General features: G+C 38.4%; 1 protein-coding gene across 1 annotated transcript in view; it reads right to left on the bottom strand.

Moving 5' to 3' along the window:
• Positions 1–12,057, bottom strand: part of Sema3d (semaphorin 3D) — a 107,632-nt gene extending 95,575 nt beyond the window's left edge. Inside the window, exon 1 of the mRNA XM_059256451.1 lies at positions 12,009–12,057. Within this exon, the coding sequence (XP_059112434.1) occupies positions 12,009–12,057 (49 nt within the window). The remainder of the gene's footprint in view (positions 1–12,008) is intronic.
• Positions 12,058–14,568: the final 2,511 nt, after the last annotated feature.

Below are 14,568 nucleotides of genomic sequence, written 5' to 3' on the forward strand. Positions count from 1 at the left end.
ACTCTTACAACTACTATCTGACAAGGCCTCTCAGAAATGTCTTTATACGCAGCAGGAGATTCGTTTCTATCTCATGAGTTGGAAAAGAGTTATAGCTGTAAACATATACATTAAAACCCAGTTCATATGCATCATAGCATCACAGTAAACAGAGGGCAATAATGAATATTCCTATGAGAACCATGCGGCAATGGGGTCTGTGTTATTTGAAAAATTTTAGAAAAGAATTCACATCTACCCTATTTGTAAAGCATTTTAATTTTTGTGAATAGGTTCATAAATTATTCGTACATTTTCTACTGATAAGCACTCAAAAGCAAAAGTGATAATTTTGAGAATAGACTAACATTGTAACATTGAGAAAGGCACTCAAAAAGTGTTTTCCCAAAGTGATTCAGAACACTATTCAGAACACTATTAGACATGCTCAGAAGCTACCATCACCTTGAAGTTCAAGTTTTGGAAAATATCATTGATTGACATATTTGCCACTCCTGTTTAGTTTTACACCAGAGAATTGCCATGCGATAGAGACATGCTTTGGGCACTAAAGTTTTCAGAGATCTGAAGGGCTGGGATTCATCTCTGAGCTCTCTCTGACCCTGCTCCTTGGCAGATGAGGACTTAACTTTCCTCAGGTAACTTGTCTCTGGAAGGGCAGTATTGAGGCTTCCTGCAGAGTCCCCGAACATTTAGTGGAGAAAGACAGCCTCCCGTGCTCCTTTCAGAGCCACACAGCTCAAGTAGGGCTAGTTTAGCACTGGTGTGTGGTCTAGAAACCATCTAGTCTCTGGGCATGAGACTGCTGGATTCTGGGATTATTTCCAGGTCCTCAAGTGAATGAGCAGTGGATTAGATCATTTTGTTTCCTTTCACTTTCTTATGAAGCATACTAAAATAGAATATTCTGGAATGTCATGAGACTGAGACCATTTGAGAAATGGTCCCAAGAACAATACCTGACAGGAAGATGTAAAGGGACAAAGTAGTGGACACACAGTGGATTATTCTGGGCAAAAGGATGGAAATGAGAGCAGGCACATTTAGAGGGAAAAGGGACATCTATATACAGAGTTATAAAGTAGTCTGCTGAATGATCTGTACCTGTATTTGGGGATGGAAAACTACATCAAGGAAATAGGCAATGCTACAAACCCAACAGTGGAAAAGAAAACAGTACAATGTCATTAAACCTGGGTGGAAACTAAAGTGGGGGTGCTTTAGGACACTGGTACTTGATGTTCAGTGTCTATTACTAACTTCTGCTTCTGTAACAATGTGTATGGAGTCATCTTCCTGTTGGAACACGTATCTTACTTATACTACTGTTTAAAATGTGGTCATCAAACTTCTGAGACAAAAAGAAGCAAGAACATGAGAAGGAGTTGGAAAAGGAAGAGGGGGAAGCGGAGCAGTTTTGAAATACTATTCTGTTATCCAATTGTGTACTTGAATTGGCAACCAAAAGACTGTTCCTTCAATTATTTCATCAGATAAAAGAAAAGACAATATAAAAAGATATAGATGAAATAGAAACTTATACAAATGTGTAATATGTCCAACTTGTGTCAGACAAATCAAAGTGATACAATTGTAATGTACCATACAGCATTTGGTTTGTCTAGACAAACATTTATTTCTAAAAACATTCATATGAGATTAGTGTGACTTATGAACCCAACAAATGGAGAAATAGATAAGTCAATCATAGGTAGTAGTTTGAATATAATTGGCCCCATAATCTCATAAGGAGTGGTACTATTAGGAGGTGTGGCTTTGTTGGAGTAGGTGTGGCCTTGTTAGAGGAAGTGTGTCACTGTGGGGGCAGGCTTTGAGGTTTTCTATGCTCAGGATACTGCCCAGTGTCTCAATTGACTTTCTGTTGCCTGCAAGATGTAGGACTCTCAGCTACTACTCCAGCACCACATCTGCTGGTATGCCGCCATGCCGCCATGCTCCCTGTCATGGTGATGATGGACTGAACCTCTGAAACTGTAAGTGAGCCACCCCAACTAAATGTTTTCTTTATAAGTGTTGCTGTGGTTATGGTGTCTCTTGACAGCAATAAAAAAAATAAAATAAAATAAAAAACAAAGACATCATGTCATCCATATGATTGACATAGTTAGGAAATGAACTCAGACAAGTTTTTCTCATAATTCATCATCTAAACCATTGCACCACATTCTCTCACACACTTCAAAACACAGCTCAACATTATACGAATCATAAACTCCAAAACCCTCTTTTTCAACACTAAGGAGCTTCTCTTATAATAAAAGTGTTAAGCAACCAAGACTAATCTCAGATGATGAGCTAAGGTGTGTGGTGCTGTAGTCAAATGCCTGAGACCCAAAATAATCCATTATGGGTAAGAAAACTCTGTACATAGCCTCTTCATAATTCATAGTAGAGGGCAAAGAAGACAATGAGAGAATTAAAGGATAGGCCATAGGACTTCTTGCCCTGATCTATAGATATAACACTATGCCATTTTGTGGTGGAATTGTGTTCCCCAAAATATTGTGCACACTAATAAACTTATCTGGGGTCAGAGACAGAACAGCCACAATATTAAACAGAGGTTAGGCAGTGGTAGCACACGCCTTTAATCCTAGCATTCCAGAGGCAGAAATCCATGTTTCAAGGATACAGCCAAGCATGGTGACTCACGCCTTTAATCCCAGGGAGTGGTGGTAGAAAGCAGAAAGGTATATAAGAAGTGAGGACCAGAAACTAGAAGCATTTGGCTGGCTAAGTTTTCAGGCTTCTAGCAGCATAGTTCAGTTGAGAGCCATTCGGAAATGAGGACACAGAGGCTTCCAGTCTGAGGAAACAAAAACAGCTAAGAAGTTGTCCAGGTGAGGTTAGCTGTGGCTTGTTCTGTCTCTCTGACCTTCCAGCTTTACCCCAATACTTGGCTCTGGGTTTGTTTTATTAATAAGACTCTCTAAGATTCCTGCTACATCATTTGAAGTAATTTATTTTCTGTATTCAGTTAGCAGAGTAATAATAGTAAGTTTTCCCCTGGACCCGTGATTTATATAGCCTACAATTCTTGGCATGGCCTCATTAACAAAGGGTGTATGGTTCCATCTCATGAGGCAGCCCTTAAATCTAATTTTTAAAAGTGGCTGGTTACTCTCTCTAACAATTGTGTCACTTATAACTGGGTGTATCTTTCAGGCAAGTTGCTATTTTTAGGTAACAGTTCTTAGCTGGATTTGATTGTAGATTGTTTCTCCTCTGGTAGTCCATATAGCACCTCCTAGCACTGTGAACATTAGCCAGAAGTGGTGAAGCTTCAAGATGAATAGCAGCTAGATTTCTCCATGATCTATGTCATATGTATGTGGTGCCCTCAGCAACAGGATTTTACAGTCAGGTTGTGGTTAGTAACAAACAGCATTGGAAACGGTCTGTAGTATTTGGAAAGTTTAGGGGATCACCTTGGCCAAAGACTCAAAAGATGTAACTCATTTGTTAGATTTGATAGAAAGTTTGCCTTGGTCCATGGTAGTGAATATCTACCTATGGACAGTAGCTATACTTTTATATTTTGTTCCATCAATGTCTCTCATACAGTGTGCCCAATGTGTAGCAGACATTCAGTTAATAAATATTTCTTGAAATAATGAAAAGATGAAAGAGGAGTAGAGACAGATGGGCTTCAAGTAGAGAAAAATACATAGAAAATAAATATGTGGGATAGGCCTCATATAGAAAGAACACAGGGATCACACGCACAAGCGTTTTGCCCTTTTTTGTTTATAGACTTGGGAAATATACAAGATTGTGTTTGCTCATCCTGATACCTATTAAAGTGCACAGGCACCAGCACTCTTCGTGTATGTGTGTGTGTATATATATATATATATATATATATATATATATATATATATATATATATATATATATCAGACTGTGAGGGTAACTCAGCGTCTTCATTTCTGACTATTGGAAATAACCCAGGATTCTGGATATACAAAAAGATGATTTGTGGTTGTCATGGGCATCATGAGTGTGTGACTGCTAAAATCTGGGGGAAATGAAACCTCAGTACAGTTGTTGTTTTAATAATTTTTAATAATTCTGGAGTGAAAGTTCACAGGATATGAAATGACTGTTCATTACATACTAATAACTTTTGAAATATGAATAAAAATACTGTTTCCTGAAATATGAAAAGAAGTGTGTTGATAGGGATGCAACAAAAGAAGGCTTTTAAACAACCAGGGTGCAGAGCCTGGGTGGAGGGTGGGGTAAGCAAACCCGTAGTATGTTAGCCCAGGCGCTCTGAAGGTTTATTGAGTACACATGTGTAAGCAGAACATTCCTTTTTCTATGCAAGTTATTTCTGCCAAAAGCTTGCCCTTTTAAAAACCTGAACAATGAATGTTCTCTGCCAAACCTCATCACAGAGAAGTCTAAGACAACAATCCCCACGGCTCTGCAAAACGTGAATTGAGCCAAAGACAGGGAGACGTTATTTGCTCATCTGTAGATCTGGCCTCGGTGCTTTTGAACAGCAACTTTACAGGTGATAAAAGCCCTGACTTCAAACAGAACACAAGCTTCCTGATTTGAATTGACTTCCCAAATTAAGATGTAAATTATGTGTCTTATATTCTTTTATCATTCAGATAGCTTTGCATCCAAAAGAGTCTGGCTACTTTTACTGTCTCCTAACCTGCATTAAAGACAATATATAAATACTGACTAGGCTATAATATAGAAATATAACAAAAAGGAATGGTAGAAGGTAATGTGGCCAAAATCAACTCTATATTCAAAAATATATCAAGGCCAAAATCAATATCTCTACATTTATATTAACATTTAGAGAATTTGTCTTCTGGTATATAAAGTCAAATTTCAAATGGATAATATTTGAAATGATTATTTTCAATTATAAGGATATTTTTTAAAACATTAACTGGATTATAATTAAGTATTCAGAAGCCATCAATTACTTGAAAATATGTTGACAGGAGATAAGAAAAGCAACATAAAGATCTATCCAAAATACAAATTAAACATGTCACCATTATTGAAATTAAACCTTTAAGATATTTTTATCAGAATGATATATTGTTTCATTCCTCATTTTGACTGAGGTAAGTTACCATAGGTCAGACAACTTTTGTTCGTTTGGTTGCTTAAGACATGGTTTCATGCACCTAACTGGCCTTGAATCTACTATATAGCATAGTTTGGGCTTGAACTCCTGATCCTCCTGCCTCCAGCTGCTAAGTGCTGGGATTACAGGCATGTACAATCATGGGTCAAGATCAAATATTAAGAATGTTTTCATTTCTTTTGCAAAAGGGAAAGCCTGAATCTGAAATTCCAATGAGAATCCAAGTCATATTAGTCATGTGATGTCAGTCTTTTTCACAAGTTTCAGTACTCCTGTGGCATAGTGGACTGTCACCAGAGGTAGGCTCTCAATCATGTATCCTGCTACCAGGTCATCAGACTTTTCCCAGAGAAGTTCTTGTGTGTTTTTGTTACGACTCATGTAAACTAAAACCAGAAGAAGAAGAGTAAAAGACTAAAATGCTCAATTTTCAACTGTTGCCAGGGTAAAAACACAAGTTCACAGAGACTGTAAAGCAGGCCATCACTAACAATTATAAATATGAAGGAACAGTAGAGAGTGAAAAAATAGAAATGGCAGAATGACAGGGCTTTGGGCTCAGCTGCAAAGGAAGCTTCCTGTACAACAATAAATCAGGTTTTCCTTTGGTGTTCCGTGTTGTTCATTTGCTTGCTTGCTTCTCTTTGTGATTCTGGAGACTGATTCTATGGCCTCATGCATGCCAGGAGAGTGCTTTGTGTTCCATTTTGAAACAGTCTTGTAAGTAAGATGCCAAGGCTAGCCTCAAGATTGGCCATCCTTCTGCCTTTGCCTTTCAACTGGCTGGAATTACAGGAATGTGCCACCACATTTGACAATTGTGTTTGAAAACACAGCAAACTCTTCAAAACACACATTAAAACAAAATTCAAAGTAACAACAAAAAAGAAAATGTATCAAATTTAGACAAGAACATTGTGCGAAATGATGAAGTTTTATATATGAATCTCTCTCCTTAGAGAAAGAAGGAAAGATAAGAAAGAACACTTATATTTAGAGGTATGTGTATGAATGCATACATGCATGTAGATAGGTAAGAATGTATAATATAGATTTACATAATATGCAAATACATGAAAATACATACATGTGGGTACTCATACATATATGTGTATAATAAATATAATTGATCCTTTGGCGAATGGCAGCCCTCTTTGCTGTCGACTATAAATCAGCAGAAATACAAATATGCCTCAGCTTCTAGAAAGTTTTATGGAAGGTAGAAACTCCCCAGGAACCCTTTTACATTCACCATAGTCATGCATAGTTATTACGCATATAGAATTTGATGGATAATAATCTTTAAAGTATTTGACAGAGTGGGTTCCCTGAGGTTGAAGGAGAGAGAAAAGTCTAAGCATTCATTCAGTGACTTTGATAAGAATTTTGGAAAGCTAACCTTTATCGAGAATTGAAGACATCTGGGAATGATGATGGATCTCAAAAATGTCAGCAAGCAGCAGAAATACAGAGAAAAAACCCTTACCCCTTTAAATATTTAAGATTGATTCATTGATTGCTAACATAAAGTTTTATTTCCATGACAAACTACAATAATGTGATTTAGATTTTTGGTAATTCAGCATTCTATCTTACTTTGAAAGAGAGATAATTGCAAGGATAACTAATTCACTGTATTTGTTTTTATGGTGATAAGATTTATTATCTTTATTATGAACAGAAAAAGCTAGCAGCATTAATAGGATACCCGAATTAGAGAAATTAATCAAACATTTAATTAAAAGATCTTGGAACTTGAGAGATGTCTTAGCCATTAAGAGTACTTAATGGCGTTGCAGAGGACTTAGGTTCTATTTCCAGCACCAACATGGCATTTCACAACCATCTGTAACTGCAGGAGCTATGATACCCTCTCCTGACTCCTTGGCACACATACATGACACCTGCACAGACATATGTAAAGCAAAACTCAGAGAGAGAGAGAGAGAGAGAGAGAGAGAGAGAGAGAGAGAGAGAGAGAGAGGGAGAGAGAGAGAGGGAGGGAGGGAGAGAGAAAGGGAGACAGACAGACAGACAGACACAGAGACACAGAGACAGAGACAGAGAAATCTTAACCCTATGGCCATAGAAAGTTCACCTTCAGTATGCTTTCTCAATGTATTCTTTAAATATAATGCTTTAGAAGAGTTTTAGATTTATGGAAACTCAGAAAATAGAGCAATTTCCCTAAAACTCACCAGCTTTCTGCATTATCTATAATTTACATTAGTATGGACATTCGCTACAACTAATAAACCACCAAGGAAATATCAATTATTGAGCTCCAAATTGATTCACATTTTTTTTACAAGAAGTCCATCGTACACTTTTATTACACTCTTTGGGCCATAATGTTATCGCAACCTTTCCTGGGGATTGATGCCATTGACAGGTGCGAGGATTTCTAAATGTCCCACCAGTGTAATTTGTCTCAAGTTCTCCCTCTGGCTCTCATGGGATTATAGACTTGAGAAAGAGCCCAGTTTAAAATATACCAATTTTGTCCACTCACATGAAGGGTGCACACCACCCATGTGATTTGTGACTCTCATTGTTGATGTGACAACATGGTTGACAGTGTTCATGAGAATTAATGACTGCACAGTGCGGTCTTTCTTTGCCCCTCTCCATGCCATGCTCTCTTGGAAGGAAATCATTCCCACCCCAAGGCCCTTCTGTTTTTCTTTCTTACCTCAGTATTGAAATTCTTCTGCAAAGGGAACCTATTTTTCTCCTTTGCTTATTATTTGATAAAAATTATTGATACTAATACAATTTCATGGATATTTATTTTATACTTGCTTCATAACCATCACTACAGTTTTTGTTGTTCATATCATCGGAACTTTGATCATTGGGAATTCTAACCATTGGTTCCTGTGTCTTTTTGGCATATAGCTATCATTTGTGTGTATATACACGTGTGTGAGCATGTGTGTGTTTGTGCATATGAATGTATGTGGACATGAAGGCATGTAAACTTGCACATGTGTGTGTGTGCACATGTGTGTGGGTGTGTGGGTGTGTGTACACACGTAGGTGTGCAGACACGTGTGTGTGAAGATGTATTTTGTGAGTATGTGTGTGAGTTTGTGCATAGGTTGAGTGTATGTGTGAGTATGTGTATGCACATATGTCTGTGAGTGTATGTATTATATGTGTGTGGGGGTGTACACGCACATGTGTGTGAGTTTGTATGTGTGAGTATGTATGTGTGTATGAGTTTGTGTGAGATCACACATGTGTGTATGTACATGTGCAGTGTGTCTGTGGGTTTGTATGTGCATGTACATGTACACGAGGTGTGTGTCTGTGTGTGTGTGTTTGTGTGATGTTGCTTAGTACTTTTTTATTTTCTGACATTAAAAGGTGGTCCTAGGATCTGGGACATCTCTGAGAAGCTGGGTTCTTTCTGTTGAAGAATGGGATTAGAAAGCAAGATGTGCTTGTTACATGTTAAATATAAAACTTAACTTTAATATAAACTTACACCTGAGACAGTAATTAGCACATATCTTTGCAGCAGATTTATGAAAAAATGATTACTGACCTTCCTACATTTTGCTTCCTAGAATTTATTAATTTTGGACTGATTCTGTCATGAAAATTGTCAAAATAAGAATTTTAGAAGTCTCTTAAAACTATACATATTATTTCAACAAGTAAATTTGAATTAGTATCGTTTCTACTCTTCCAGAAGTTGGTAGGTATCATAGGATAATTTGGAGCCCGACTACCTGTCTTTAAAATAAAGTATATTGTCCCCACAACTAAAAGTGCTGCCTTTAATAAGAATACTATTCCTTTTATGTGAATTTTAATACCTTATAGAATACTTGTTACTTCCATAGATTAATTACCTTATATATGAGAACCAAATATCCCCTGGGAATAACAATAATAAGAAAAACCAAACTTCAGAATATCTGAATTTAGTACATATAGCATATTTTTTTATGTTAAGGATAAGAAAAGAAAGAAAACCTTATGCTCGTTTTATACATGTCATAAAAAGTTAGATTCTGTAGATTTAATTTGCAATCACTCCATCGTTAGGCATGGATCCAGCTGTGCCTTTTTGATATTGGAGAATTTCATACGTGAGTAACCTATCTGCGTCATTTCCACCATTTCCTCTCCCCGCTCCAGCTTCCCCACTTCCTCCATTACCTCTCACACTCGTGACCTCTTGTTTAATTAATGCTACACATGTATATATACATGCACATAGTCACACATAGTCACAACCCACTGAGTCCATTTAGCGCTGCTTGTAAACATATGTGCTCAGGGGTGGCTACTTGGGATTGGATCCCTCACTTGGGAACTTTCAAAGCCTTGGGAAAACTGATTCTCCCTTTCTCAGCAGTAGCTGATTGCCTGTAGATCTTCATCTAGGAACAGGCACTCATGAAATGTGTCCAGTCGGTGTTCGCCTGTCAACTGGTTTTGTCATCATGCAAGATTTGTTTAGGCAACTGTATTTTTAAGATTTCATGAGCACAACTTCTAAGGGACTTTAAAATAATGAACTTAGTAGGAGGCTTTTCTCTGAGTCCCATTTTTAAAAGTTAACACACAATAAAGATAAATTCATGGCCTGTATTATTTCTCAGTCCCTTTATTCTGCTAAGTCCAGACAATATCTCTACTGAGAAAGGTTCTATTGTAACTTCTGCTGTGCAGTATAGTTGTAGTTACATGTACTTAGCTCATTTATTTAAACGGCAGCTGGGAAGCTCATCTGGATTACAAATAGCACCATAATCCTTAATGTCTGTTTAAAGTGTTCAAGGGTCTAACTAAAAGAAGGTATGGTAAAGTGCATAACTCATTGACAGAAAAATGTCAATCATCTGATGGGGTGTGTGTGTGTGTGTGTATTTTATTGTCTTACTACTTTAGGATACAGTAGTTCCATTAGGATAACTTTTGATTGACTAAAAGAGCATTTCCATGTTTCTGTGATTTGCTGGTGAAAGCATTGCAGACATTAATTATTGAAATATCAGTTTCTAAAGTTACTAGACTAACTCTCCTCCAGAAGAAACAAGGGTGGGGGGTGTAAAGGAAGTAGCTCCTCTTTTCCAAAGCAGAAGGTGATGCAGGTTAAAGGCTGATGGTCTCTGCAGGAAGACCAGATTCATCCGGAGGATAAGTCTCTCAGGGTCAGTGAGTCTCTTCACACTTTGCTTTACTTACTCCTCCCTTGCTGTTTAAGGGTGGTATGAATTCCTTAGTGAGGGGTACAGTTCAATGAACACACTGAATGGATTCACTGATAGAAGATTAGTAACCTGCTTGAACATGCCCTGGTTTACTACTATTAAAATGGTTTAACATTAGTGTAAATGTGGAAATGCACTATTAAATAATGATAGTGATGTATCAAAATAATTAAAAAGAGCCATATATTTTAGTACATGCAATCTTCCTATAAGCACTTGTGTGATAATTTGTTAGATAAAATAATGTCTAATTATTAGTTTCTCTCATTACCAAAATTCAAAATAACTTCTAAAGTGTTGTAGCAGCTTATCAGTATATATTTTTATTTACAATAAATTTCCTTGACTATCCTTTTTCCCAAATATTTGGCTGATTAAAGTTAGTAAACTAACATGTTCACAGATGACATAGATTAAATCATTCCTAATTAATTAGGTTCTTCCAAAAAGTCCAAGAATTTAATAATTTTTTGTGGTACATAGCTCTTTTAAGTGCATGTGTGTTCCCTACCTGTGGGATAATTATGTCACTGTGTTATCACAAAACCCTGAGCATCTAAATACTTTAAGTGAAAGGGGAAAATTCAGATGCAAGAAAAAATATCTCTTTACTAAGTTGAGACAATAAAATATGAACTTAGAGTCATTTTGTCACGATTATAGATACTTTAAATCACTATCTATAGAATTATGAATTAGATTTCAATATTATGTGATATATGCTCTGTGCTGTATGTAAAGACATTCCAAGTTAAGAGAATACAGATTCTTTCTCTTCAGATTCTTATGACCTAGTCAGGGATTATAAACAACATGAACATGGAGAAACAGTTGGATTTCTTTACTATAATAGGGATGGGACTTCAAAGACAAAAAAATAAGGGAGGGTTTGGCCGAAGTTTCCTAGAAGAAGAGAAGCTTTAAAAACCAAGGGTCTGATTTTGTGGTCACGAAATATTGCCAAGTGTCAATCATCACTACTACTGTTGTTGCTACTTATCCCTAAATGCGACAGTTTGCTCTGTTTTCATCTCAAGGATTGTCACATGAAAGACTCGAAGACTTTGTAACCTCTATGAAGCTCCACATGTTATAGTAAAACACTGCTGCTAATAATAACAATTTAGACCTTCCACTATTCTTATTTATTAAGTAAATTATTAAATTAAAAGGTAATTTCCAATGAACATGTCATGAAAATATTAAACCTTCTAGATGGAAGACCAAATTTCAGTCAACTTCTGCTTTTCCCAAAATAATGAAGGTGTTTTACACAACCTGAAGATATACTACTACTTCTTACAGTAGCAATCACTGGAAGGCTTTCTAGTGATGAACTGATAGTCCACATCCATAAAAAACGTGATGGAAACTTAGCCCAGTGACTTTGGTAAAGTAGTGTATGAGTGCAGAGCCATGAGAGCTGCTAATCCTAGGAGATATCTACTGAGATGCCTGGCGATTTCTGTAAACTGTATGACAGTTAACATTCTGTGTCCATGCAGAGAACCATATGAAAGACGAGAACTGGGCACCCTGAAAGATTCTGTCTTAATTTAACTACAAGTATGAATAAAGTATGCCCCACATGTGGGAAAGAAGATACAGAAGCAGTACAGCTTATTGACTCACGTTCAAACCTCTGGCACTGTGTCGGCCTGTCAGACCTTCGTCCTCGGCCTTTGCCATTGTGTATACTCCTGACTTTCCCTGACACTAAAAATAATCTTCACTCAGACACATGGCAGCCCTGCCCGTTCGAAGTGAAAGACAATAATAACAACAATAATAATAACCAGTTTATCTTTGTGCAACTTTCCCCTTACAACATAGAGAACAAGTTCATTAGATAAAATTTGCCTATGAAGACAGTTCTGTGAAAGGGAAATTCCAGCAATGTTTGTCTGTCATTTCACCTGGAGTTTCTACTTATCTTGATCAGTTTCCTAATAGTCTCAAGACATTGCTCACCAGCCTTCTCCCTCAGGAAGTCAGCAAGAGGGAGCCTGCCCAGAGTCCAACTTTCACCCTTCTTTCTAATGAGCAGCAGACACTTAGGAAGGCTTCTGATGTGTAGGTTGTGGGACAGGGAAGACCTGTCATCAAAACAGGTATTCTCAACTTCAGAGCTGCTGTTGGATAAGGACACTTACTTTTTTCTTTCAAAAACACAGTTAAAGCCATTATAATGTCTAGAATATGCTATGTGCATACACTTGGAATTTTAATATTATGAGCATTATAGGTCTGTAGATGAGCTGTTCTGGTCTCATCTTCAACGAACTTCTTTCGTGCTCTTCACATATATGGTTACTCACACAGACCTTGGAAAAGACTTTCCTTCAGTGGAGACACGGGAAGCTACCTCAGGTTCCTGAAAGAAGATCTACCCACACCCAAACAGATGAGCCTTACCAAGGTATACTTGATCACACAAATCAATACCATTTGGGCTCATTATTGTCGCCTCTAAAATGAACAGAGTGAGGATTTAGTACATTCTCCTATCAATGTAATTTTTAAAAGTATGCTTATTTATTAACAACATAAAAGCCAAATGGAACAATATTAATTTTTCTTTTTTAATCATCAAGAGACCATTTACACAGTATTGAGAGTATTAAAACACTATACAGAGCACATGGACACAATGGATGTTTGATAAATGTCACTTCCCTTCTCCAGAAATTTTCCATTTCATAAGTGGGTAAATTCCATGTGAAATTTTGGCAGTCCGTATCGGTCCCATTTCATTGTCTCTCAGCTACCTCTTGATCCTTTCCTTATCTCATCGCACATCATTTCCTGGCTGTTCTTTTTAAGGGCCAAGGTCTGTTCCCATCTCTTAACCCCGGCCAGGCCATCACTTAGTTTTCTGTCAGTGAAAGCCCAGGACTCCAGGGGGCTAAAGCAACCGCCAGCTATGGCTGATCACTCCCCATTTTCATCCTTCCTGCACATCTTCTGGCTTCAGAAAGAGAGCGAGGGTGAAAGGCTTCCACAGAGTGATGGCATAAACCTCCCTCCCTTCCTTCTTCTTCTTCTTCTTCTTCTTCTTCTTCTTCTTCTTCTTCTTCTTCTTCTTCTTCTTCTTCTTCTTCTTCACATTTTTCTTCCCACGTGACCAATGGAGACGACTCTGACTGCTCTTTCAGTTGCCCTGGGTTACACAGAAGCAGCAGAGACACTCCGGGACAGGGGTCTCTTATCAGGTAAACTCCTTTCTCCAGGTTGAGTTCTCCATCTTCCCAATGCTTGTGCACGTATTCAAGAGAACCTTTTTTTTTCTTGGAACTTGAGACTTTAGGTCCTTTCCTGTCCCTGGGACTTGCTACTTCTTTGTCTGGTGCAAATAGGAACTCTCAGCTAGAGGGGGGTGTGAAGCAAAGCGTTTGGATGGAGAAAGAAGAGTCCACGTAGGGATACTGCATTGTATTAGGGTTTGACACTAAATGGTTCAAAGTCTGCCAATTTAACTCCGACATCCTTAATACTTAACGGCTGAGGTCAGCAGCCCCAGTTGCCAGGCATGCATCTCCAATCCAGTCCCCACATTCCAGATAGCCCTGCCAGAGACAGGGGTGTCTCCTCCTCCTGTCAAGTTCCTCCAAAGGCCGGGACTTAAGCAAAGCAACTCAGCCCATGAGTCAAGTCACCAGGAAAGGAATATCGGTTCATAAAACAGCCCGCGAGGCTGCCAGAGCAGTTAGCTAATCTGAGCGAGCCTAGGTAGTGCCCTCGGGGTTAAATGCCCAATAGGGGTCACGTCTGGGGCCACAGAGGCTTCCCTGGCTGCAGAACATTTACCATAACCTCATCTCACAGCCAGCAAGCTTAGCGAATGGTATCTGGCTTCAAATCCTCCTACCCCACCCCGCCCTAGCAAAAGGAACGCGCACTTCCAACAGACTGCCAGTCGCAATTTTTTGAAAGAAAAAAAAAAAGGCGTTGTATCTCCCTTTCCCAATGTGCCATAACCAAAACAGCCAGCTTGCTCTCATCTTCTGTGCCCCCCAGGCTAAAAGGAAAAGGGGCGAGCTGGGCGCAGTTGCACTCTGCTTAATTCACCCGGGACCGCCCCTACCCACGCGGCTGCGAATGAACCTGTAATAGTGGGGAGTCGGGAAGCACGTCCCTAAGTTTCTTTGACTGTCCAGCCTACGGAGGGGACCCAGGAGGGGGTATCCAGGAAGAGGGCAC

Source organism: Peromyscus eremicus, chromosome 3, assembly GCF_949786415.1.
Source record: "Peromyscus eremicus chromosome 3, PerEre_H2_v1, whole genome shotgun sequence".
Taxonomy (NCBI): domain Eukaryota; kingdom Metazoa; phylum Chordata; class Mammalia; order Rodentia; family Cricetidae; genus Peromyscus; species Peromyscus eremicus.